This window comes from Pseudophryne corroboree, chromosome 5 (genome assembly GCF_028390025.1).
Source record: "Pseudophryne corroboree isolate aPseCor3 chromosome 5, aPseCor3.hap2, whole genome shotgun sequence".
Lineage (NCBI taxonomy): Eukaryota > Metazoa > Chordata > Amphibia > Anura > Myobatrachidae > Pseudophryne > Pseudophryne corroboree.
In genome coordinates, this window is record NC_086448.1 from 497,069,122 (window position 1) to 497,095,798 (window position 26,677).

At 47.1% G+C, this 26,677-nt stretch overlaps 1 protein-coding gene across 4 annotated transcripts in view; it reads right to left on the bottom strand.

Annotated features, from left to right (window-relative positions):
* The window catches only part of PIGN (phosphatidylinositol glycan anchor biosynthesis class N), a 666,839-nt gene that overhangs the window by 55,960 nt on the left and 584,202 nt on the right, over window positions 1-26,677 (bottom strand). For 3 of the 4 annotated variants that reach the window (XM_063922983.1, XM_063922979.1, XM_063922981.1), the window contains one exon: window positions 4,600-4,652. The exons of the other annotated variant lie outside the window; for it this stretch is intronic. In XM_063922983.1, coding sequence (XP_063779053.1) covers window positions 4,600-4,652 — 53 coding nt within the window. The remainder of the gene's footprint in view (window positions 1-4,599; window positions 4,653-26,677) is intronic. 4 annotated transcript variants of the gene reach the window in all.

Below are 26,677 nucleotides of genomic sequence, written 5' to 3' on the forward strand. Positions count from 1 at the left end.
AGAGGAAGTGGAGGAAACACGTACACCATCTGATAAACCCATGGAGTCGTCAGGGCGTCTACCGCCACCGCCTGTGGGTCTCTCGACCTGGAACAATACCTCTTGAGCTTCTTGTTGAGACAAGAGGCGATCATGTCGATCTGTGGATATCCCCATCGACTTGTCAAGCACCTGAACACTTCCGGCTGAAAGCCCCACTCCCCCGGTACAAGTCATGTCTGCTTCCCAGTTGTCGACTCCCGGAATGAAGACCGCTGACAACACCACAGCGTTTTCCTCTGCCCAGAGGAGAATTCTTGACACCTCTGACATTGGCTCTCTGCTTTTCATTCCGCCCTGTCGGTTTATGTGCGTTACTGCCGTCACATTGTCCGACTTGACCTGAATGACCCAATCTTGAAGAAGATGTGAGGCCTGCAGAAGGGTGTTGTATATGGCCCTGAGTTCCAGAATGTTGATTAGAAGGATGACTTCTTGACTGGACCATCTGAGGCTTGCGTCTGTGATTAGCAGAATCAAGTTATGAATTCCGAACCTCCGACCCTCGATGAGGTGAGAAGTCTGTAGCCACCACAGAAGGGAGATTCTGGCTTTTGGCGACAGACAGATCCTCTGGTGTATGTGAAGATGCAATCCGGACCATTTGTCTAATAGATCGAGCTGGAAGGGTCTTGCGTGAAACCTTTTGTATTGAAGAGACTCGTAAGAGGCCACCATTTTCCCCACAAGGCGAATGCATAGACGCACCGATATCCAGGTTGGCTTCAGGACATCCCGAACCATCGACTGGATTACTAATGCCTTTTCCAACAGAAGGAACACCTTCTACGACTCCGCATCCAGTATCATTCCCAAGAACGGGAGCCTCTGTTTTGGCTCTAGGTGAGATTTCGGAAGGTTCAGAATTCACCCATCATCCTGGAGAAGTTTGGTTGAGAGAGCAATGCCGTCCAGAAACCTCTCCCTGGATGGTGCTTTTATCAGGAGATCGTCCAGGTACGTAATTATGTTCACTCCCTGTTTGTGGAGTAGAAACATCATCTCTACCATCACCTTGGTGAACACCCTCGGTGCCGTGGAGAGGCAAAATGACAGGGCCTGGAAATGGTAGTGACAGTCCTGCAGTGCAAACCGTAGATAAGCCTGATGATGCAACCAGATCGGAATGTGAAGGTACGCATCCTTGATATCCAGAGTATAGTAATTCCCCCTCCTCCAGACCTGAGATCACCATTCTCAGAAACTCCATCTTGAATTTGAACACTCATAAGTACGGGTTCAACAACTTGAGATTCAAAATTGGTCTTACCGAACCGTACGGTTTCGGTACTACAAACAAGTTGGAATAGTATCCCTTGTTTAGCTGATGAGGTGAAAAGTGGAACTGGAACAATGACGTGAGTCTGTACCAGTTTTTGGATGGCATGTTGTAAAGTTATACTTGCCTCTTGTGAAACTGGCAAGCCTGATTTGAAGAATCTGTGAGGTGGGAGCTCTTGGAACTCCAGTTTGTAGCCCTGGGAAATAAGAGTTATGACCCAGGGATCCTGGCATGAATTTGACCAGATTTGACTGGAGAATTGTAGGCATGCTCCCACCTGACAGCCTTCCAGGCATTGCGGTCCACCGACATGCTGAAGTCATTGAGGAAGCAGAAAATGAGCTCTGTTCCGGAGTACCTGCTGTTGCTGGTTTGCAAGGTTTACCTCTTGCGCCGCTGGAGGACGTAGAAGCACCTCTGGATTTGCCCTTGAACTCTGCCGTCCGAAAGGACTGTAACTTAGAAGCTGAATAAGTCTTGTTGGTTGGGGGGCTGCAGAAGGAAGATGCGTAGACTTAACCGCAGTAGCTGTGAAGATAGGGGACTTAGTACACTAATAGTCGCTCCCCCCTGCTATGACGCCCTGGTACCGCTGAGGTAATCTGGAATCACACTGGAGGAGCTGCGCATCCCTGTCCTGTCAGCGGCTGTGTCCACTGCAGAGGGAAAATGGCGCTGGTGAGCTGCTGGATCCTCTCATAGTGAAACCCCGCCCCTTCAATGGCACGCGGTCTTCCCTCTCTTTTTATACTGGCTGAGGAATCTGGTGCTTAAAATGGAGCAGAACTGTTTTAAGGCTGTGGTGCCAGTATGGGTACTGTGTACAGTGTACTGGGACGCAGTTGTGTACTGTGTCCAGAGACGCATTCCGCTCCTGTTTATAAGCCGTGCATCTCCGTACCCTCATGCCGCCATAATGGTCGGCACCCCGCTAGCCGGGACGCCGGCTCAGTACTCACCACTCGGCGTGCTGCAGGAATGTACGCTTGCCATGGTGGGGCTTGCGAATAGTTCAATCAGGAGCTCAGTGTCCTGTCAGCGGGGAACGGGACCATTAACCCTTTAAGAGGTTGGGCTGTTCCTCTCCCCCCTAAGTCCCACGAAGCAGGCAGGCTGGTGCCAACCAGCCCTGCCTGAAAATAACAAACATATAAAATAAATGCAGAAAACTCTTCAGGAGCTTCCTTCAGCGTGACCAGCTCCTCCAGGCACATTTTCTAAACTGAGTCTGGTAGGAGGGGCATAGAGGGAGGAGCCAGCCCACATTATCAAATTCTTAAAGTGCCCATGGCTCCTAGTGGCCCCGTCTATACCACATGGTACTAAATGGACCCCAGTATCCTCTAGGATGTAAGAGAAATATTCTTAACATTTGACACATTTAACTAGGAACAAAAAACTGAAAATAGCATTAGTATTCTGCCCCTTGCTATATCCATACTACACTTCCTCTTAAGTTACCAACTTTCTTCCCAAGTCACATATATAGCTTATTGGAGTCCATCTGTATGCAGTTATGTCATATGATTGCAGTATAAATATACCGGTCTCTACAAGATAGTGGATAGTTATACCGCTTTCAGATCGCAAATGCCGGATCCCACCCGGTAAGAGAAACGTGTCCTTACCAGGTGGGATCCGGCATTTACTCTGCTATGGTGGCTTTCCGAACCCGGCAATGTACCGGGTCGGTTGCCATAGCAGCGGGGGGGGGGGGGGGGGGCGCAACAGCAGCAGGGGCGGGGGTGGAGGCGGCGCTGGGAGATAAGCTCATCTCCTGCGCCGCCTCTCCCTATGCTGTGAATGGGAGCCGTGTCGCATCGACGCGACTCCCATTCACACTGCGCCTGACCCGGTATCCAACCCGGGTATAACCTTTCTTTTATACCGGGCTGAATTACCGGGTCAGGCGACCCGCTAATTCGGTGAAAGTGCTTTCACATCGCACACTGACCCATTTCGACACGGCAATATGCCGTGTCGATACCGGGCTATTTGTGCGATGTGAAAGGGGTATAAGTGGACTAACATACAAAGACTACAAAGTGAAGACAAAATAATATTCCAAACAGATCCGGGACAAGGTCACTGAGAATTACAGGAAACATATATAACATATATACCCCAAAGCATTTATGTCCATTGCAAAAAAAAAGCAAGAAAATATGGACAGCTGTGAATTTGCCTAGAATAAGTCGTCCTCCAAAACGTAGTGTCTGTCCAAGAATAGCTGTAGTAGGAGCAGCCAACAAGAGTACAATGGCTTCCATGACAGAGATTAACTGTGCATGATGGGTCAACAATAGCACACTTGCTTCATAAGTCTGGTATGTGTTCCTAAATAAATGTTGTCAAATGGCAAGTACTATGTGTTGAATAGCGAGAATACATTTCAATTAAATCCATCAAAAAGTGAAAAAGACCAAGAAGGGAGAATTCTTTTTATATCCACCGTATTGCTGAAATGTGAAAAACACTCATATTGTATAAAGGGGTTCACTACGATATGCCGGCGGTCGGGCTCCCGGCGACCAGCATACTGGCGCCGGGAGCCCGACCGCCGGCTTACCGACAGTGTGGCGAGCGCAAATGAGCCCCTTGCGGGCTCGCTGCGCTCGCCACGCTACGGGCACGGTGGCGCGCTACGCGCGCCACACTATTTTATTCTCCCTCCAGGGGGGTCGTGGACCCCCACGAGGGAGAATAAGTGTCGGTATGCCAGCTGTCGGGATCCCGGCGCCGGTATACTGTGCGCCGGGATCCCGTCAGTCGGCATACTGAAGACCACCCGTATAAAGGCACACCTGTTGCTAAAATGTATGTTTACATAGGGGATGCAATCACCATTCCGGCTGTCGGGATCCCAGCAATCAGGATCCCGACGCCGGATCCCGACAACCGGTGAAATGCCGGCACACGCAAACCTGACACAACCCTCCCATTCCCCCTTGGGTGGTGTTTCATATCACCCCTAGAGGGGGAATATAACCCTGTAGCGAGCGAAGATTGCCACCAAGCCCGAAGCATGGAGAGCGCAGCGAGCCCGCAAGGGGACACGCTGCGCTTGCTGTCAGGATTCCGACTGGCAGGTTCCCAGCGTCAGTCTCCTGACTGCCGGGATCACATACAGATTCCAACAAAATGCATATTGTAATATTTATGATTATAGATTAAAATATCTATTTCCAATCACATTTAGTACATCAGATTAATTAAATGTTTCTGATGGTTTATGATATAAATCTCTGTATTCACATAAAATTCTTTTTACACTGTACCTTGTTCCAATGTCCAGCCAACTCCCATAATCTTTAACCAGGAAGAAAAAATGCTGCAATAAATAACAAGGCACAATATTAGCATACAGTACCTTATTAGAATGGTAGAGTACAATTTCTTGTTTGGGGTCTGCACTATGTGGCTATGGGGCAGGTTTTCTATTCCCTCAGCACAATGCTATGAACCAGTTAAAAAGCTGCTATTTTATTTGAATATAATATGCAGAAACCTTAATTACTGTACATACATTCGTAAATATATAAAAATCCACACAAAGGCAATTCTGCTAGCAGAGTGAACCTAACTCTATGGTCACATATTAATGTGTTTTAAAATTGAGCCAACTTATTCTGAAAAAGCTCTAAAATGGCAATAGAGAGCCACACCATATCAGCTGAAATTTTATACGTTTCTCAAGAAAACCTCCTATCCAGAGGCGTATCTATAATGGGTGCAGGCAGGCCTGACGCTACCCGCTCAACAAAGGGATGCAAAGCAGGGAGGCGCCTTCTATGCATCCCAGCTGCTGTGCCTGGGCCCCCTGCTGCAGATGCCGACTGCTGTGCCTGTCACACCGTTTGACAGGCAGCGGCGCCGGCAGCTTGAAGCTTCTCCCTACTCCCCTGCAGTGTCCGTCAGTGTCCTGGACCCTAGCCGAAAAGGTGGCGGAGCTAAATGGCGCCTAGGGGCGGAGCTACACTGGACCAGGCTGAAGAGGACAGAAACTGCTACAATTCCAGCAAGCCAGATGGTATGTTGAAGGAGCGTGAGTGAGAAAGTGTGTGTGTGTGTGTGTGTGTGTGTGTGTGTATCTATGTGTATGTGGAAGGCAGTGTATCTGGCACTGTGGGGCACAGTGTATCTGGCACTGTGGGGCACAGTGTATCTGGCACTGTGGGGCACAGTGTATCCGGCACTGCGGGGCACAGTGTATCCGGCACTGCGGGGCACAGTGTATCTGGCACTGTGGAGCATATCTGGCACTGGAGGCATATGTGTATCTGGCACAGTGGGGGTGTATCTGGCACTGTGTGGGCATATATGGCACTGTGGGGGCATTTGTGTATCTGGCACTGTGGGGCATTTATGTATCTGGCACTGTGGGGGCATATCAGGCACTGTAGGAGCATACTGTATCTGGCACGGTGGGGGCATATGTGTATATGGCACTATTGGGGTCATATGTGTATCTGGCCCCCCATATGTGTATCACGTACCCATTTTCTTTGGCAATGCCCCATGTGGCATTTAGCCACACCCACGTTTTGGCACGCGCACACAGTACCACTAAGACATTTTTCCTACTTGCACCACTGGTGGGATGGGGAGAATAATTTGTATAAATGTCCCTTCTGTGGGCATTATAGATAACTGGCGCTACTACAGGGGCTATTATGTGTATAACTGGTGCTACTACTGGGGCTATTATGTGTATAACTGGTGCTACCACAGGGGCTATTATGTGTATAACCGGCACTACCACAGGGGCTATTATGTGTATAAACGGCGCCACCACAGGGGCTATTATGTGTATAACCGGCGCTACCACAGGGGCTATTATGTGTATAACCGGTGCCACTACTGGGGACATTGGGCCTAATTCAGACCTGATCATAGCCCTGCACAGGGCTAGTCCGCCCCGCATGTCAGCCCCCCCCTCCCCGCAGAAGTACAAAAGCATTGCACAGCAGTGATGCTTTTGCACTTCAGGAGTAGCTCCCGGCCAGCGCAGCTTTTGCATGCTGGCCAGGAGCTACTCATCACTGCCCGGGTTGCAGCGGCTGAGTGTGACGCCACGCAGCCGCTGCTGCTCGCCACCGTCACGCTGTCCGGCCATGCCTGTGTTTGCCAGACCACACCCAAAAAACGGCGTGCCGCCCCCTCCCGCCCAGCGACCACCTCTGCCTGTCAATCAGGCAGAGGTGATCGCTAGGCAACGACAGCCGTCGGCTGTTAGCCATGCGCTGGCGCACATATGCGCACTTCTGACCTAATCGCTGTGCTGCGCTGAACGGCAGCGTGCGATCAGGTCAGAATGACCCCCATTATGTGTATAAACAGCACTACTACCTGCAGGGTAATGTGAATAAGATTGTGCTACTGTGTGGCGTAATTTGAAATGGGGGTACTATTGTGTGGCCACGCCCCTTTCTTGTGATACCACACCCGTTTTTGCCGCACACTGTTCCTTTGTAAAATATGAGAGGGTGCAAATTTATCGTTTGCAGGGGGCGCCGAACACCCTAGCACCAGCCCTGGGTGCAGGGTGTGCGGTGTACACAGGCCCCTGGGATTCCGGAGTTCATCTGAAAAATGCTGTTTTGTGCATGCACAGTAGAATAATCACCGGGAAAATGGCTGCTGCGCCATTTCCTCAGACTCCTGCACATATGCATTAGAATCACACTAGTGCTTACTAATGTACTGCCAGCTGGAGAGGAGAGGACCACATGGAGATTCCACACGGGCCCCTTCTCTCTTAACATGCCCCTTCTCCTAACTCAACCATTTACCAATAACATATTGCCGGAGTGATATCGCCTGGCAGCAGTCACTGTACTTGCTGCTATTTTATACATTTTTATTAACATTGTTTGGGGTCACATCATGTTCAGACAATAGCTGAGTGCTGTTATGTATACCACACACAAAGGGGCCCATTTATTAAATATCAGGATTTGACCTGATAATTATAATGTCTTATCGCCACTATTCACGGCAATACAAAATTAAGTAACGCTGGCATACATACAGGGACAGGGGCTATGATAAAAGCCTGTCCCTGCAATGTGTAAAAGAAGAGTGATTGCATTAGTGATCACTTTACTTTAATTTGCCGGGGCCACCATGCTACTGCGTATGTCGGTCTTCTGGCCTTGTATGTGGTGAGTGATGGATCCTATGGATCCCTCTTCCATAACTCTTGCGGTATGTAGCCAATATGCTACAAGGCCTAACGCCATCTTCATAATCCAGCTCCAAATTGGCAGTGCTCAGATAATTCCATTAGCTCCCCCATGTAATCTGTGATGGATTTATCTTTATTTTGAAATCTTTTTTGAAAGGAAAACCTCTGTCCACTATGTCTTTACATAATTAATCTGCTGGTTTCATGGGTGTCATTAGATCTCCTTACTAAGCTGTAAGTTTTGCTCCCAAAACACTACACAAAACTGCCACCAGTCATCTGGAACATTATTAGTGAGGCAATATAAGTTAATTTTCTTGTTGTAGGTGGCAAAGTCTACAATATCACTAATAAAGCAGTGCACATGGGCCCCTGGATCCAGGGGGCTAACACCGCACCCATAGAATATGCTTTCCCCTCCGGAGTCCCGCGACGGAGGTCCTGCTGTGCAGGCAGAGATCACTCGGAAAATGTTCGCCGCGGCCATTTCTGAGTGATTTGCGCATGCGCACTGGAGGTGTCCCCGGGAACAAGGTGCGGGCGTTATGTTTCCGGAGACCTGCGCATGCACAGTTATTTACGCCATTATGTCAGAGTCTACTGCTGCCGGAGAGGAGGGGGCCTGCGACAGAGGCCCCTCCTCTCTTAAAACGCCCCTGAGGTTATCTATGTCCTCTCTAATAGTTGTGGAAGTCCCACTGTGGTGGCTGGCCACATCCTGTAAGCTTGGCCCCTACTACTGCATTCCCCAGAGGGCCCGTCATGTCTCAGTCCGACATTAGTCCCAGGTATACTGCTGCCTTCAATCACAGTTCCACTAACCAACAGGGATTTACAGCTCTTTGGCGATGAGGCTAAACCTTATGACAGCACAATGTTAATTTTAACCCTTTTTTAGTGAACGAGACAAAACGGATGTCACATGACACAAGAGAAAGTAACTGACAATCACCTGATGGGTGTGTTATGGCTGACCGACGGTCAGGAGACCGGCAGTCAACATACCGACGCCAGGATTCCGGCAGTATACCGACGCCAGGATCCCGGCGGGGTGGGGCGTTTCGCTTGCAGCAAGCCCCTTGCGGGTTTGGTGGCGACCTGTAGTCGACACGGGTTCTATTCCCACTCTATGGGTGTTGTGGACACCCCACGAGTGGAAACAGTCCCTGTTGGTTGGCATGCCGGCCGTCGGGATAGTGAGGGGGCGGGATACTGGGGGAGGTCATGTGACCATCGGTCTCCTGACCGCCGGTCACATGAATACCACCCAACCTGATATCAGTAAGACTGGGTACACGCTAGAAGGATGTGTACCCAGCCGATCTGATGGGTGATGGGACCCTGCATCGCCAAGGGCGCACACACTTGCACAATGCAGGGGCAACTGAAAAATGTAAGATGCTATCATACACGTTATCACGGCTAACTGAAAGATAATGCATATGACCGTGGGAGCCTGTAAATTGCGGGTACACCATGAATGATCCGGCTGATATGTCGTTCCAGTTTGGCCGGAAACTACACATTGGTCCAAGATCAATCTAGTGTGTACCCGGCCTAGCTGTAATACCACAGATATCAAAATCTCCCCTCTGTGAGATCCTAGTGGAGAGGGCCAGGGACTAAAAGCAGGGGGCATGATGGCACAATTCCTAGGTCTGCGCAGTAGAACCATGATGATGTAACTGTCATTAAGATCCAACCAATTAATTAGTGGTCAGTATATGGGAGGCTGGACAGCTCTTCAGGGAGTCTATTCCAGGAGAGTATGCAAGTATGCTCTCATCGCTTGCCAACCATTCTGGATACCCCTAGGAAAGTGTGAACCTCGTTTACCGATTCACACATGAGCTCTGGAACTGGAAGCCCTCACTTGGGTTTCCAGTTCCATTTCTTAAAAACGTTAATGTTAACTTTCATCAATCATTGGCAGAGTTATGTCTGTGCCACATATAGCGGCCAAGCGGGTCCCGAGAGGGGGGGGAGGTTCTGTGTGCACACGGATCCTGTTCTGCGGGATCCGGCCAGTGAAGCACAGGATTTCAATGGAACAAAGGCGGCGATTCAGACCTGATCGTAGCTGTGCTAAATTTAGCACAGCTACGATCATCCACACTGACATGCGGGGGACGACCAGCACAGGGCTAGTCCGCCCGCATGTCAGGCGCGGCCTCACTGCACAAGTACAAAAGCATCGCACAGTGGCGATGCTTTTGTACTTGAAGAGTAGCTCCCAGCCAGAACAGCTCCTGCGTGCTGGCCGGGAGTTACTCGTCGTTGTGATGGTCACAGCGGCTGCGTGTGACGTCACGCAGCCGCTGCAACCCGCCCCTGCACGGTCCGGCCACACTGCGTTGTCTGAACCGCACCCACAAAATGGCGACCAAATGCCGCCATGCCGCCCAGCGACCGTCTCTGCCTGTCAATCAGCCAGAGGCGATCGCTGGGCTATGACAGCCGTCGGCTGTCTGGCATGCACCGGCGCACTGCGGCACCAGCGCATGCGCACTTCTGACCTGATCGCTGTGATGAACAGCAGTGTGCAATCAGTTCAGAATGACTCCCAAAGTGCGGTCGTGCAGCACTGTGTTGAACACACATTTGAAATGTGTCCTGTTATCCGGCTTGACCACAGCATGCTGCGGTAAGATCCTGTGGTGGCGAGACTGCCGCACACATGTGCAGTCTCGCTGCGGCCAAGCGGGTCTTGCTTGGCCGCTATGTGTGGCCCCACACTTAGGGGAGGATTAGCAGGTGCTTACTGTGTTAGAATGGTGAGGAGTGATGTTTGGGATTCAGCAAAAGTGCTTCTGTAACCAAAGTGGTAAAGAGAGCAGTGGTTGGTTGATATCAGCGTAGTGTAGGTAGCATGCAGACAATTTTTAAAGATGGCTAAGCTTTAGATCAACTCCAGGGTCTACCTCCCACCCAATTATCTTCCCACAAATGCAGATGTGTCCTCATACTCTCTTTTTGTGCTATGTGGCATTAGACTCATGGTGCAACTCTGCCATGTGTAGTGATTCCTGGATTTTCATGTTTTTTCCTAAATTTACGTGCACTGGAGCCGCATACAAAGTACTAAGCTTAGATTAGCACTTTTTTTGCAAAGGAATAGGTACAAAGCCATATATTAACCACAACACTAATTGGCATGAAGCATGGTACAGTTCACTTGTATATTTAGCCTTTTAATTCAGGTTAGCATCTCAGTCAAACACAGCAGCTGTATGCATTACCAGTGCCAGTATCCAGGGTAACAGTGTATTTTATCACATTAGCAATACAAATAACATTCATATTTATAACAATTCTATAATTTTATAGTTATGTACCTGATAAAAGGGATTCAGTAAAGGATCCCGGCGGTTATAAGACTGGCGCCGAAATCCCGACAGGCAAGAACACGACGGCGAGTGCAGCGTGTCCCCTCGCAGGCTCACTGTGCTTGCCATGCTTTGGACCCGGTGGCAAGCTTCATTTGCCACACTAATTTGGACCACTTTCTGAGTGGGGATTCCAGGGCCAACAGCGGGAATCCTTTGGCTGATGGGATTCTGGCATCGGCATCCCGACCGCTGGGATCCCGGCAGCAGGGAAACTTACTGCTTCCCGATAAAAGCTATCATAAAGCTGATTGGTTGCTACAGGCAACTTTCCACTGGTCAACATATAGACTCTTTACACTGCTTGACACATCTTACTCTGTGGGGGCAATTCAACTGCTGGGCGACTATACTAATAGGCATCTATTGAAACTATGCTGGAGGAAGAGAGATGCAGATGTACACTCCTAGCACTAAGAACACTTTGCTAAGAACTTCAATTATACTCCATTTTAATTGTGAGAGTTTATTTAAATTATTTTTACTATCAGTGTTCTTAGTGCTAGGAGTGTGCATCTGCATCTCTCTTCCCCCAGCATAGTATTAGAAGCCTCAGCATGATAGTACCTCTTGAAATCTTTAGTATTAGGATGTGCAGTCCAGGCCACACTTTTTTCCTCTATATTTGTGTATATATTGTACACGGGAAGGCAAGGCTTCCTTCCTCTGGATTGGCACTCCTCCCATTCACCCTCAGGTGTTTTAATTAGCTAGGTTCCTGCATTTCAGATCACACATTGAAATGGCACTATTTAGAGGTAAGTCCTGTATAAATTTATATAATGTGATAGTATTAGGAATGTTAGGGACCCATGTGATGAAGTCACCTGGCCGCGGTACATGGGCCCGCATATTTGCGCAAATGTGTGCTAAGAACTTCAATTATACTCCATTTTAATTGTGATGGTTTATTTAAATTATTTTTACTATGAGTGTTCTTAGTGCTAAGGGTGTGCATCTGCATCTCTCTTCCTCCAGCATAGTATTAGAAGCCTCAGCATGATAGCACCTCTTGAAATCTTTAGTATTAGGGTGTGCAGTCCAGGCCCCCCTTTTTTCGTCTATTGAAACTATTCAATTGTTGCTCCGATCATACGCCAATTAGTAGTTAAGGTGCCTGACAGCTCTGGGTTTAGCCGCACACAGAGGCTAAACTCATCTAAAGAGCTTGATTGGGCATCCAAAGTTCAGGTTTGGGCACTTTTAGGGGTATATGCAATTCACGGCGAATCGCGGCAAATTATCGCCGTTTTTTAATTCGACACAATTCGACATGTGAATTCCGGCAGGTGGCTGCCGGAATTCACCTTATTCAATGAAAAACGGATTCGACAGTCCCGCGGGCGAAAATCGGCCGATTTGCCGGATTTTGCCGCGATTTTAAAAAACGGGAAAAAACGGGAAAAACCCGGAAAAAAAATGGCGTGGGGTCCCCCCTCCAAAGCATAACCAGCCTCGGGCTATTCGAGCTGGTCCTGGTTCTAAAAATGCGGGGAAAAATTGGGCAGGGGATCCCCCATATTTTTAAAACCAGCACCGGGCTCTGCGCCTGGTGCTGGTGCAAAAAATACGGGGGACAAAAAGTAGGGGTCCCCTGTATTTTTCACACCAGCATCGGGCTCCACTAGCTGGACAGATAATGCCACAGCCGGGGGTCACTTTTATACAGTGCCCTGCGCGCCGTGGCATTAAATATCCAACTAGTCACCCCTGGCCGGGGTACCCTGGGGGAGTGGGGACCCCTTCAATCAAGGGGTCCCCCCCCAGCCACCCAAGGGCCAGGGGTGAAGCCCGAGGCTGTCCCCCCCATCCAATGGCTGCGGATGGGAGGCTGATAGCCTTGTGAAAAATGACAAGAATATTGTTTTTTCCAGGAGTACTACAAGTCCCAGCAAGCCTCCCCCGCAAGCTGGTACTTGGAGAACCACAAGTACCAGCAGGCTGGAGAAAAACGGGCCCGCTGGTACCTGTAGTACTACTGGGAAAAAAATACCCAAATAAAAACAGGACACACACACCTTGAGAGTAAAACTTTATTACACACCTGCCGACACACACATACTTACCTATGTTGACACGCCGACTGCCACAGTCTCCGACGATCCGGGGTACCTGTGAAAAAAATGATACTCACCTCAATCCAGTGTCCGGGAGATAATCCACGTACTTGTTAAAAAAAAAAACGAACACCCGTACCATGCCGGACTGAAAGGGGTCCCATGCTTACACATCAGACCCCTTTCCCCGAATGCCGGGACACCACGTGACTCCTGTCACTGAGGTCCCTTCAGCCAATCAGGAAGCGCTAGTTCCGTGGCGCTCACCTGATTGGCTGTGCGCTGTCAGACAGCGCATCGCAAAGCCTCTCCATTACTTGCAATGGTGGGAACTTTGCCGTCTGCGGGGGGTTACCCGCGGTCAGCCGCTGACCGGCGGGTGACCTCACCGCTAGCCGCAAAGTTCCCACCATTGAATATAATGGAAGGCGCTGTGTGATGCGCTGTCTGAGTTCAGACAGCGCACAGCCAATCAGGTGAGCACAACGAAGTTGCGCTTCCTGATTGGCTTTAGAGACCTTTCTGTGACAGCTGTCACGGAGAGGTCTGTCTGCATTCGGGGATAGGGGTCCCATGTGTCAACATGGGACCCCTTTCAGTTCGCTGGTCGGGTGTCCGGTTTTTTATTTTGCCAAGTACGTGGATTTATCTCTGGACCATGGCTGAGGTGAGTATATTTATCTTTTATTTTCAGGTGCCCCTGGATTCTACTTGGAGAAGAGGACCGATGTCGGCGTGTGAACATAGGTAAGTATGTGTGTGTTGACGTATGAAATAAACTTTTACTTTCACGGTGTCTGTCTCCTGTTTTTATTTGGGTATTTTTTTTCCAGTAGTACTACAGGTACCAGCGGGCCCGTTTTTCTCCCGCATGCTGGTACTTGTGGTTCTCCAAGTACCAGCTTGCGGGGGAGGCTTGCTGGGACTTGTAGTACTCCTGGAAAAAACAATATTCTGTCATTTTACTCCAGGCTATCAGCCTCCCATCCGCAGCCCTTGGATGGGGGGGACAGCCTCGGGCTTCACCCCTGGCCCTTGGGTGGCTGGGGGGACCCCTTGATTGAAGGGGTCCCCACTCCCTCAGGGTACCCCGGCCAGGGGTGACTAGTTGGATATTTAATGCCACGGCCGCAGGGCACTGTATAAAAGTGACCCCCGGCTGTGGCATTATCTGTCCAGCTAGTGGGGCCCGATGCTGGTGTGAAAAATACGGGGGACCCCTACTCTTTTTGTCCCCCGTATTTTTTGCACCAGCACCAGGCGCAGAGCCCGGTGCTGGTTTTAAAAATACGGGGGATCCCCTGTCAAATTTTTCCCCGCATTTTTAGAACCAGGACCAGCTCGAAAAGCCCGAGGCTGGTTATGCTTTGGAGGGGGGACCCCACGCCATTTTTTTTCCGGGATTTTACCATTCCATCTATAAAAAAAAATAAAAAAATATATATATATATATTATTTTTAAAAATATATAAATAATACTTGTGCCTCCAAAAAAGACAAACCAAGTACCTAATCCCTTCTAATATAAATAGATCTGATATTGCCAAGAAAAAAAAACACTAAAAAAACATGTTTTAATTTTTTTTTATTGGTTTCACCCTCCAAAGTGGCGGATTGTAAATGACGAATTTGCTGTCTTAAAAGCACTGCTGTCGAATTTCCAAACTTGAATTGAATACACTTTGGTCGAATTGCAGCACTTGTATCATTGCAGAAAAGTCGAATTTGCAAAAAGTCGAATTTAAAAAAGTCGAATTTTGAAAGTCCGTTTTTTTGACGGAAAGTACTGAATTGCATTGACAAATTTTTTTTTGGGGGGCGAAAATGTCCCGAAATTCGACAATTTCGGGAATTCGACCGCAATTGCATATACCCCTTAGTGCCCAAACTATGGACTTTTAAAAACATTTTTTCTTGCACCTCCGGAGGCTGAGAAAAAAAATGTTACTGCCGTGGCTAATAGGTGTCTGATCGGAGCAACAATTGAATAGCTCGACAGACACCGATTCCTATGGACGCCCAGCAGGGGGCACTAGAAACAATTGAAACAGCCCCTGTGAGTTCAATGGTCATTGCTATTACTATACTCGTATCGATTTCTCCTTTGGTAACATCTGCTATTTCAGCAGAAACTGTTGACAAACAGGAGGAAGAACTAACTTGATTCTGTTTTCAGTTACAAACATGACACTTAAAAAGAGAAACAGTCATATCCCTACTGCAAACTAACAAACTGATCTCAAGAATGCCCAAGTGTCCCAAAAATAAAACCACACATGCCTACTCTCTCAAATCATCTGGGAGACTCCTGAACACAGAAAAGTATTAGTATCCCGTAGGTTGGCCAGTGGCCACGGCTGTCTGGCGCTGCCCACATCACTTGGGATTGATACCAAATAACTGCAGCACTGTACAGCGAGGGACGGGCCCAAGATTATGCTTTTGCACCACCATGCACCCCTCCCTGCTTCACCCACTTCTGCTGGACCAGGCCACCCACCTTGACAACCTGTCTGTTCCCTTCTGGAGGGGGTAGATCAGAAGTCATCAACCACGAAGAAGGGCTTCTCCAGGGTCAGAAGCTGAAGGAGATTCTTTTAGTATGCATTGTGGCAGCTAACGGGAGCTGTTTTATGATTTCTACAGGGAATGGTTCATGTTTAAAAAATCCGCCTTCACTGACTCTCCTCATTCCAACTCACTAATGGTAGAGGCAAAGAAATGCCTGTTGCTAATAGGTATTTTATTATTGGTAGCTGAGAATGCTAATGAACAAAAAGTGTGGAGGGACGATCTTGCATAGGCAAAATTCAGTAAGGCAGTGTCCATGTAACTACAACCCATGTACACCAGCCCGTAAGGTGATATAACGTAGGAGGTGTATCTTTTGCATCTACTGCAGGGCAGGTGTAAGGAAACACTGAAAATGGTAACATGTAGTAAGCCAGGTACATGTACTGCAAATGTAGAGGTGAACGTATCTCCAGATGCATACAGCTATGCTTACATGCAGAAATAAAATATTTACCTTTTAACTTATCCTTATACTGGGCATTAACTTATCCTTATACTGGGCATCAACCATAACCTTATGTAATGAAGTGTTTGCTACAGCTCTCCCTCTGTAAGAGCCTTTGTAAAGATCCGTCTTTAACTTCTGCTTCAGGTCATTACATTTGCATTTTCTTTGTACTGCATAATGTAACTCTATGTAAAAAGGATGCTGATGCTGCCGATGATAATAATAATAATAATAATAATAATAATAATACTAGTGTAGGGACCATCTGTACAATACTGTAGTGTGTTTATGTGGATTGTAATTAGTGTGTATGTGTGTGGAGATGTGTTGTGTTTGGCTGTTTTCTTAAGATACCATCTACTGTATGTACAGGGTCTTTGTTCACAAGACCAAACACTACTCCCCTATAAATTTGCTTGAGTATATTGATATCTAGAACACTGAAATAAGCAATTTAAAAAAAAAAAAAAAAAAAAACATATTACTTTACATATCTGTGCTTATATAGGAGTGGTAACTAAGGTCAAATTAAATCTAACACAAAGTCCAATAAAACTGTACCCTATGTGAATACATCATGTAAGAAGGCAATACGCCACAAAGTACTGTACTGTATCTCTCAGACACAACTGGGTGTTAAGCAATGAAGCAGCGGTCCACCCATATGAGTGAAGTATCTTCGGTACTCTAAGGGACAAATACAGGTATCATACTAGCAAACCGTAAAACCGTAAATTGAGGAACCCTATTAATCTTGAATACTGTGCTGATTAAGTTTAGTCCATGGCTAATGTTCTTATACTAAATTGGCCCTGCTTTCATGGATACATTTTGGAAGTTTTTACAATTGAATACAATTTAAATATTAATTGGAAAGTGCAGATACAGAACCCTTAGTTATGCCATAACATGTGCCCTACTGGACACTGTATGCAGAAGAAAGGTCACATATACAGTAGAGATGAGCGGGTTCGGTTTCTTTGAATCCGAACCCGCACGAACTTCACTTTTTTTTTCACGGGTCCGAGCGACTCGGATCTTCCCGCCTTGCTCGGTTAACCCGAGCGCGCCCGAACGTCATCATGACGCTGTCGGATTCTCGCGAGACTCGGATTCTATATAAGGAGCCGCGCGTCGCCGCCATTTTCACACGTGCATTGAGATTGATAGGGAGAGGACGTGGCTGGCGTCCTCTCCATTAGAATAGATTAGAAGAGAGAGAGAGAGAGAGAGATTGTGCAGACAGAGTTTACCACAGTGACCAGTGCAGTTGTTGTTAAGTTAACTTTTATTTAATATATCTGTTCTCTGCTATATCCGTTCTCTGCCTGAAAAAAACGATACACAGCAGTCACACAGTGTGACTCAGTCTGTGTGCACTCAGCTCAGCCCAGTGTGCTGCACATCAATGTATAAAAGCTTATAATAATTGTGGGGGAGACTGGGGAGCACTGCAGGTTGTTATAGCAGGAGCCAGGAGTACATAATATTATATTAATTTAAAATTAAACAGTGCACACTTTTGCTGCAGGAGTGCCACTGCCAGTGTGACTAGTGGTGACCAGTGCCTGACCACCAGTATAGTAGTATATTGTTGTATACTATCTCTTTATCAACCAGTCTATATTAGCAGCAGACACAGTACAGTGCGGTAGTTCACGGCTGTGGCTACCTCTGTGTCGGCAGTCGGCAGGCAGTCCGTCCATCCATAATTGTATTATAATATATACCACCTAACCGTGGTTTTTTTTTCATTCTTTATACCGTCATAGTGTCATACTAGTTGTTACGAGTATACTACTATCTCTTTATCAACCAGTGTACAGTGCGGTAGTTCACGGCTGTGGCTACCTCTGTGTCGGCAGTCGGCAGGCAGTCCGTCCATCCATAATTGTATTATAATATATACCACCTAACCGTGGTTTTTTTTTCATTCTTTATACCGTCATAGTCAGTCATACTAGTTGTTACGAGTATACTACTATCTCTTTATCAACCAGTGTACAGTGCGGTAGTTCACGGCTGTGGCTACCTCTGTGTCGGCACTCGGCAGGCAGTCCGTCCATCCATAATTGTATTATAATATATACCACCTAACCGTGGTTTTTTTTTCATTCTTTATACCGTCATAGTGTCATACTAGTTGTTACGAGTATACTACTATCTCTTTATCAACCAGTGTACAGTGCGGTAGTTCACGGCTGTGGCTACCTCTGTGTCGGCAGTCGGCAGGCAGTCCGTCCATCCATAATTGTATTATAATATATACCACCTAACCGTGGTTTTTTTTTCATTCTTTATACCGTCATAGTGTCATACTAGTTGTTACGAGTATACTACTATCTCTTTATCAACCAGTGTACAGTGCGGTAGTTCACGGCTGTGGCTACCTCTGTGTCGGAACTCGGCAGGCAGTCCGTCCATCCATAATTGTATTACAATATATACCACCTAACCGTGGTTTTTTTTTCATTCTTTATACCGTCATAGTCAGTCATACTAGTTGTTACGAGTATACTACTATCTCTTTATCAACCAGTGTACAGTGCGGTAGTTCACGGCTGTGGCTACCTCTGTGTCGGAACTCGGCAGGCAGTCCGTCCATCCATAATTGTATTATTATAATATATACCACCTAACCGTGGTTTTTTTTTCATTCTTTATACCGTCATAGTCAGTCATACTAGTTGTTACGAGTATACTACTATCTCTTTATCAACCAGTGTACAGTGCGGTAGTTCACGGCTGTGGCTACCTCTGTGTCGGCAGTCGGCAGGCAGTCCGTCCATTCATAATTGTATTATAATATATACCACCTAACCGTGGTTTTTTTTTCATTCTTTATACCGTCATAGTCAGTCATACTAGTTGTTACGAGTATACTACTATCTCTTTATCAACCAGTGTACAGTGCGGTAGTTCACGGCTGTGGCTACCTCTGTGTCGGAACTCGGCAGGCAGTCCGTCCATCCATAATTGTATTACAATATATACCACCTAACCGTGGTTTTTTTTTCATTCTTTATACCGTCATAGTCAGTCATACTAGTTGTTACGAGTATACTACTATCTCTTTATCAACCAGTGTACAGTGCGGTAGTTCACGGCTGTGGCTACCTCTGTGTCGGCACTCGGCAGGCAGTCCGTCCATCCATAATTGTATTACAATATATACCACCTAACCGTGGTTTTTTTATACCACCTAACCGTGGCAGTCCGTCCATAATTGTATACTAGTATCCAATCCATCCATCTCCATTGTTTACCTGAGGTGCCTTTTAGTTCTGCCTATAAAATATGGAGAACAAAAAAGTTGAGGTTCCAAAATTAGGGAAAGATCAAGATCCACTTCCACCTCGTGCTGAAGCTGCTGCCACTAGTCATGGCCGAGACGATGAAATGCCAGCAACGTCGTCTGCCAAGGCCGATGCCCAATGTCATAGTACAGAGCATGTCAAATCCAAAACACCAAATATCAGAAAAAAAAGGACTCCAAAACCTAAAATAAAATTGTCGGAGGAGAAGCGTAAACTTGCCAATATGCCATTTACCACACGGAGTGGCAAGGAACGGCTGAGGCCCTGGCCTATGTTCATGGCTAGTGGTTCAGCTTCACATGAGGATGGAAGCACTCAGCCTCTCGCTAGAAAACTGAAAAGACTCAAGCTGGCAAAAGCACCGCAAAGAACTGTGCGTTCTTTGAAATCCCAAATCCACAAGGAGAGTCCAATTGTGTCGGTTGCGATGCCTGACCTTCCCAACACTGGACGTGAAGAGCATGCGCCTTCCACTATTTGCATGCCCCCTGCAAGTGCTGGAAGGAGCACCCGCAGTCCAGTTCCTGATAGTCAGATTGAAGATGTCAGTGTTGAAGTACACCAGGATGAGGAGGATATGGGTGTTGCTGGCGCTGGGGAGGAAATTGACCAGAAGGATTCTGATGGTGAGGTGGTTTGTTTAAGTCAGGCACCCGGGGAGACACCTGTTGTCAGTGGGAGGAATATGGCCGTTGACATGCCAGGTGAAAATACCAAAAAAATCAGCTCTTCGGTGTGGAGGTATTTCACCAGAAATGCGGACAACAGGTGTCAAGCCGTGTGTTCCCTTTGTCAAGCTGTAATAAGTAGGGGTAAGGACGTTAACCACCTCGGAACATCCTCCCTTATACGTCACCTGCAGCGCATTCATAATAAGTCAGTGACAAGTTCAAAAACTTTGGGTGACAGCGGAAGCAGTCCACTGACCAGTAAATCCCTTCCTCTTGTAACCAAGCTCACGCAAACCACCCCACCAACTCCCTCAGTGTCAATTTCCTCCTTCCCCAGGAATGCCAATAGTCCTGCAGGCCATGTCACTGGCAAGTCTGACGAGTCCTCTCCTGCCTGGGATTCCTCCGATGCATCCTTGCGTGTAACGCCTACTGCTGCTGGCGCTGCTGTTGTTGCCGCTGGGAGTCGATGGTCATCCCAGAGGGGAAGTCGTAAGCCCACTTGTACTACTTCCAGTAAGCAATTGACTGTTCAACAGTCCTTTGCGAGGAAGATGAAATATCACAGCAGTCATCCTACTGCAAAGCGGATAACTGAGTCCTTGACAACTATGTTGGTGTTAGACGTGCGTCCGGTATCCGCCGTTAGTTCACAGGGAACTAGACAATTTATTGAGGCAGTGTGCCCCCGTTACCAAATACCATCTAGGTTCCACTTCTCTAGGCAGGCGATACCGAGAATGTACACGGACGTCAGAAAAAGACTCACCAGTGTCCTAAAAAATGCAGTTGTATCCAATGTCCACTTAACCACGGACATGTGGACAAGTGGAGCAGGGCAGGGTCAGGACTATATGACTGTGACAGCCCACTGGGTAGATGTATGGACTCCCGCCGCAAGAACAGCAGCGGCGGCACCAGTAGCAGCATCTCGCAAACGCCAACTCTTTCCTAGGCAGGCTACGCTTTGTATCACCGCTTTCCAGAATACGCACACAGCTGAAAACCTCTTACGGCAACTGAGGAAGATCATCGCGGAATGGCTTACCCCAATTGGACTCTCCTGTGGATTTGTGGCATCGGACAACGCCAGCAATATTGTGTGTGCATTAAATATGGGCAAATTCCAGCACGTCCCATGTTTTGCACATACCTTGAATTTGGTGGTGCAGAATTTTTTAAAAAACGACAGGGGCGTGCAAGAGATGCTGTCGGTGGCCAGAAAAATTGCGGGACACTTTCGGCGTACAGGCACCACGTACAGAAGACTGGAGCACCACCAAAAACTACTGAACCTGCCCTGCCATCATCTGAAGCAAGAAGTGGTAACGAGGTGGAATTCAACCCTCTATATGCTTCAGAGGTTGGAGGAGCAGCAAAAGGCCATTCAAGCCTATACAATTGAGCACGATATAGGAGATGGAATGCACCTGTCTCAAGTGCAGTGGAGAATGATTTCAACGTTGTGCAAGGTTCTGATGCCCTTTGAACTTGCCACACGTGAAGTCAGTTCAGACACTGCCAGCCTGAGTCAGGTCATTCCCCTCATCAGGCTTTTGCAGAAGAAGCTGGAGGCATTGAAGAAGGAGCTAACACGGAGCGATTCCGCTAGGCATGTGGGACTTGTGGATGCAGCCCTTAATTCGCTTAACAAGGATTCACGGGTGGTCAATCTGTTGAAATCAGAGCACTACATTTTGGCCACCGTGCTCGATCCTAGATTTAAAGCCTACCTTGGATCTCTCTTTCCGGCAGACACAGGTCTGCTGGGGTTGAAAGACCTGCTGGTGACAAAATTGTCAAGTCAAGCGGAACGCGACCTGTCAACATCTCCTCCTTCACATTCTCCCGCAACTGGGGGTGCGAGGAAAAGGCTCAGAATTCCGAGCCCACCCGCTGGCGGTGATGCAGGGCAGTCTGGAGCGACTGCTGATGCTGACATCTGGTCCGGACTGAAGGACCTGACAACGATTACGGACATGTCGTCTACTGTCACTGCATATGATTCTCTCAACATTGATAGAATGGTGGAGGATTATATGAGTGACCGCATCCAAGTAGGCACGTCACACAGTCCGTACTTATACTGGCAGGAAAAAGAGGCAATTTGGAGGCCCTTGCACAAACTGGCTTTATTCTACCTAAGTTGCCCTCCCACAAGTGTGTACTCCGAAAGAGTGTTTAGTGCCGCCGCTCACCTTGTCAGCAATCGGCGTACGAGGTTACATCCAGAAAATGTGGAGAAGATGATGTTCATTAAAATGAATTATAATCAATTCCTCCGCGGAGACATTGACCAGCAGCAATTGCCTCCACAAAGTACACAGGGAGCTGAGATGGTGGATTCCAGTGGGGACGAATTGATAATCTGTGAGGAGGGGGATGTACACGGTGATATATCGGAGGGTGAAGATGAGGTGGACATCTTGCCTCTGTAGAGCCAGTTTGTGCAAGGAGAGATTAATTGCTTCTTTTTTGGGGGGGGTCCAAACCAACCCGTCATATCAGTCACAGTCGTGTGGCAGACCCTGTCACTGAAATGATGGGTTGGTTAAAGTGTGCATGTCCTGTTTTGTTTATACAACATAAGGGTGGGTGGGAGGGCCCAAGGATAATTCCATCTTGCACCTCTTTTTTCTTTTCTTTTTCTTTGCATCATGTGCTGATTGGGGAGGGTTTTTTGGAAGGGACATCCTGCGTGACACTGCAGTGCCACTCCTAGATGGGCCCGGTGTTTGTGTCGGCCACTAGGGTCGCTAATCTTACTCACACAGCTACCTCATTGCGCCTCTTTTTTTCTTTGCGTCATGTGCTGTTTGGGGAGGGTTTTTTGGAAGGGACATCCTGCGTGACACTGCAGTGCCACTCCTAGATGGGCCCGGTGTTTGTGTCGGCCACTAGGGTCGCTAATCTTACTCACACAGTCAGCTACCTCATTGCGCCTCTTTTTTTCTTTGCGTCATGTGCTGTTTGGGGAGGGTTTTTTGGAAGGGCCATCCTGCGTGACACTGCAGTGCCACTCCTAGATGGGCCCGGTGTTTGTGTCGGCCACTAGGGTCGCTAATCTTACTCACACAGCTACCTCATTGCGCCTCTTTTTTTCTTTGCGTCATGTGCTGTTTGGGGAGGGTTTTTTGGAAGGGCCATCCTGCGTGACACTGCAGTGCCACTCCTAGATGGGCCCGGTGTTTGTGTCGGCCACTAGGGTCGCTAATCTTACTCACACAGCTACCTCATTGCGCCTCTTTTTTTCTTTGCGTCATGTGCTGTTTGGGGAGGGTTTTTTGGAAGGGACATCCTGCGTGACACTGCAGTGCCACTCCTAGATGGGCCCGGTGTTTGTGTCGGCCACTAGGGTCGCTTATCTTACTCACACAGCGACCTCGGTGCAAATTTTAGGACTAAAAATAATATTGTGAGGTGTGAGGTATTCAGAATAGACTGAAAATGAGTGTAAATTATGGTTTTTGAGGTTAATAATACTTTGGGATCAAAATGACCCCCAAATTCTATGATTTAAGCTGTTTTTTAGTGTTTTTGGAAAAAAACACCCGAATCCAAAACACACCCGAATCCGACAAAAATAATTCGGTGAGGTTTTGCCAAAACGCGTTCGAACCCAAAACACGGCCGCGGAACCGAACCCAAAACCAAAACACAAAACCCGAAAAATTTCAGGCGCTCATCTCTAATATACAGTAGCACTATAGTTTGTATTCTGGAGTATAGTTATGAAAACAACTGCAAGCAGAAAACTAGTATTGCCCATAGCAACCATTTAGAGGTTTCAGTTTTAGGTGCTAGGGATATGTTGATGTATAACTTTCACTACACAATTTCTGGGTTTTTTTATTCTTGTTTTTTAAATACGTTGGAATATCTGCATAGAAATACAGATTTGTTACCCATGGATGTTTGTCAGGTAGTTTATTCTCTGCTCCCACTGGAATAGAATGTTCAGTGATGATAGTAAAACAAATCCCTGATGCTTACCACTTGGCAATGCTTTTAAACCGTGTAAATGAACATTCTGCTATAAATTATTATCCTCTGAAACTGGAATCTTATCCACAGTACACAGCGATTTTCTATCCTCAAAAGGAGGTAATTTCTTTTAAATGTATATTCTCTATATTATATAGCTAGCTACACCTTAGATTGGTATTCTAGCATGGCGGTTGTCTGCTGAAAATATAAGGAATTCTGTGCATTATATAAATCAATAAACTATTATATTAAGTGTGTTCACTGCTTAGCACAAGGCTGAGAAAGTTCATAGAGAAACGGTGTATCCTGTAATACAGGAAAGCTGAGCAGACCAGTTGGAGACAGACAAGTTGTCTATCCTAGGAGACTTGATTCCAGAGAGAAGCTAAGCAAGAAGCTGAGGAGACTGGCCAGCAAGTGGAAGGCACAGTGTGAGGTGATTTAGTGATGGTTCCGAGGTAAGACGTATCTCGGAACCATCTTGATTCCAGCTGTATAGGCCCTATTTGAGGGCTCTGACCTGCTGTCATGATCAGGACTGCATTGTCCAGATTTGTCTGTGAGTTGGAAGGCATGACCCATTAGTGTCATGGCAGAGAAGTGGTGAATGGGTGCCATGTGTACCTGCCACTGGTCGTGCCGCATAAAAAGGGTTATAGGTAAGGGCTAGAGAGAGGTCAGTGGCATTCTAACTAGTGCTAGGCAAGTTCTGGAAGTGTGGCCACACTCACTCTGTGATGCAGATATGCCCCCACTGTGATGTGGCCATTCCTCCAGTCCCAATCAGCTTACTCTACAATGTCATGGGGTATAGTCAAGAGAAGCTGCAAGTCTGGGAAACTTGGAGTTTTGCAGATGGTATTCCAACACGATAGGTGAGGTATGGCTGCATGCTGTTTTTATGCACCTGTTCATTAATTATAATGGGTGACCTAATACTATATATATATATATATTCATATATATATTAGAGATGAGTGGGTTCGGTTCTCAGAGAACCGAACCGTACCAAACTTCACCATTCGAGTCCGGATCCGAGATAGGCTCGGGTTTTCCCGCCTGACTCGGAAACCCGAACAAGTCAAAACGTCATCATCCCGCTGTCGGATTCTTGCAGGATTTGGATTCCATATAAGGAGCCGCGCGTCGCGGCCATTTTCACTCCAGTCTCGGAGATTGTAGTGAGAGGACGTGTCTCCATCCTCAGTGTCTGTGTGGGAGCGGGAAAGTGGGGTGGCGAGTCTTGTGCTGCTCTTTCCAGTCCAGTGAAGTCAGTGTCTTATGCTGCATCAGTCCAGCCAGTCACAGTGTTGGTGTCCTCTGCTGTTATATGTCCCAGTGCTGCTGGCTGCTGTATAAGTCCCTTGCATTTTTGCTGTGTTGTCTTGCATCAGACCAGGGGTAGTGTCTTGTGCAGCATCTGTCCAGTGACCAGTCACAGTGGTGGTGTCCTCTGCTGCCATATATCCAGTGTAGCTGTATAAGTCCCTTTCAGTGGTGCTGTGTGGTCCTGCATTAGACCAGGGGAAGTGTCTTGTGCAGCATCAGTCCAGTGACCAGTCACAGTGGTGGCGTCCTCTGCTGCCATATATCCTGTGTTACTGGCGTATAATTCCCCTGATACTGGCATATAATTCCAGTGATATTGCCGTATAAATCCTGTGATACTGGTGTATAATTCCTGTGATATTGCCATATAATTCTCGTAATACTGGCGTATAATTCCCGTGATACTGACGTATAATTCCTGTGAAATTGCCGTATAATTCTCAGAATACTGGCGTATAATTCCTGTGATACTGCCATATAATTCCCGTGATACTGCCATATAATTCCCGTGATACTACCATATAGTTCCAGTTATCCTGCCGTATAATTCCATATAATTCTGTATAAATCCAGTCCAGTGGTGCTGCCATATAAGTTCAGTGGTGCTGTCCTGTGCTGTATATTATTTACTCCAAATAAAGGAGTTATTAATATTTAATCCAAATATTTTTTAGTGTTTGCCCTGTGAGGTGTAGGGGTACACTCTCTTGTGCCGCATATTGTGTTATATAACTCCAGAAAAATAATGGAGAACAAAAATTTGGAGGATAAAATAGGGAAAGATCAAGAACCACTTCCTCCTAGTGCTGAAGCTGCTGCCACTAGCCATAACATAGACTATTAAATGCCATCAACGTCGTCTGCCAAGGCCGATGCCCATTGTGATAGTAGAGGGCATGTCAAATCCAAAAAGCCAAAGTTCAGTAAAAAGAACCAAAAAAAAGAAATTTAAATGGTCTGAGGAGAAACGTAATCTTGCAAATATGCCATTTACGACACAGAATGGCAAGGAACGGCTGAGGCTCTGGCCTATGTTCATGACTAGTGGTTCAGCTTCACATGACAATGGGAGCCCTCATAACTGAGGCCTTGACAGTTATGTTGGTGTTAGATGTGTGTCCGGTATCCGCCATTAGTGCAGTGGGATTTAGACAATTGATGGAGGTAATGTGTCCCCCAGTGGTACCAAATCCCATCTAGATTCCACTTCACTAGGCAGGCAATAGCGAGATTTTGCCATTTCATTCCAGTGATTTGGACGTATAATTATTAATTACAGTGATCTTGCCAATTAATTCCAGTGATTTTGCCAATTAATTCCAGTGATTTTGCCAATAGATTCCAGTGATTTGGACGTATAATTACTAATTACAGTGATCTTGCCAATTAATTCCAGTGAT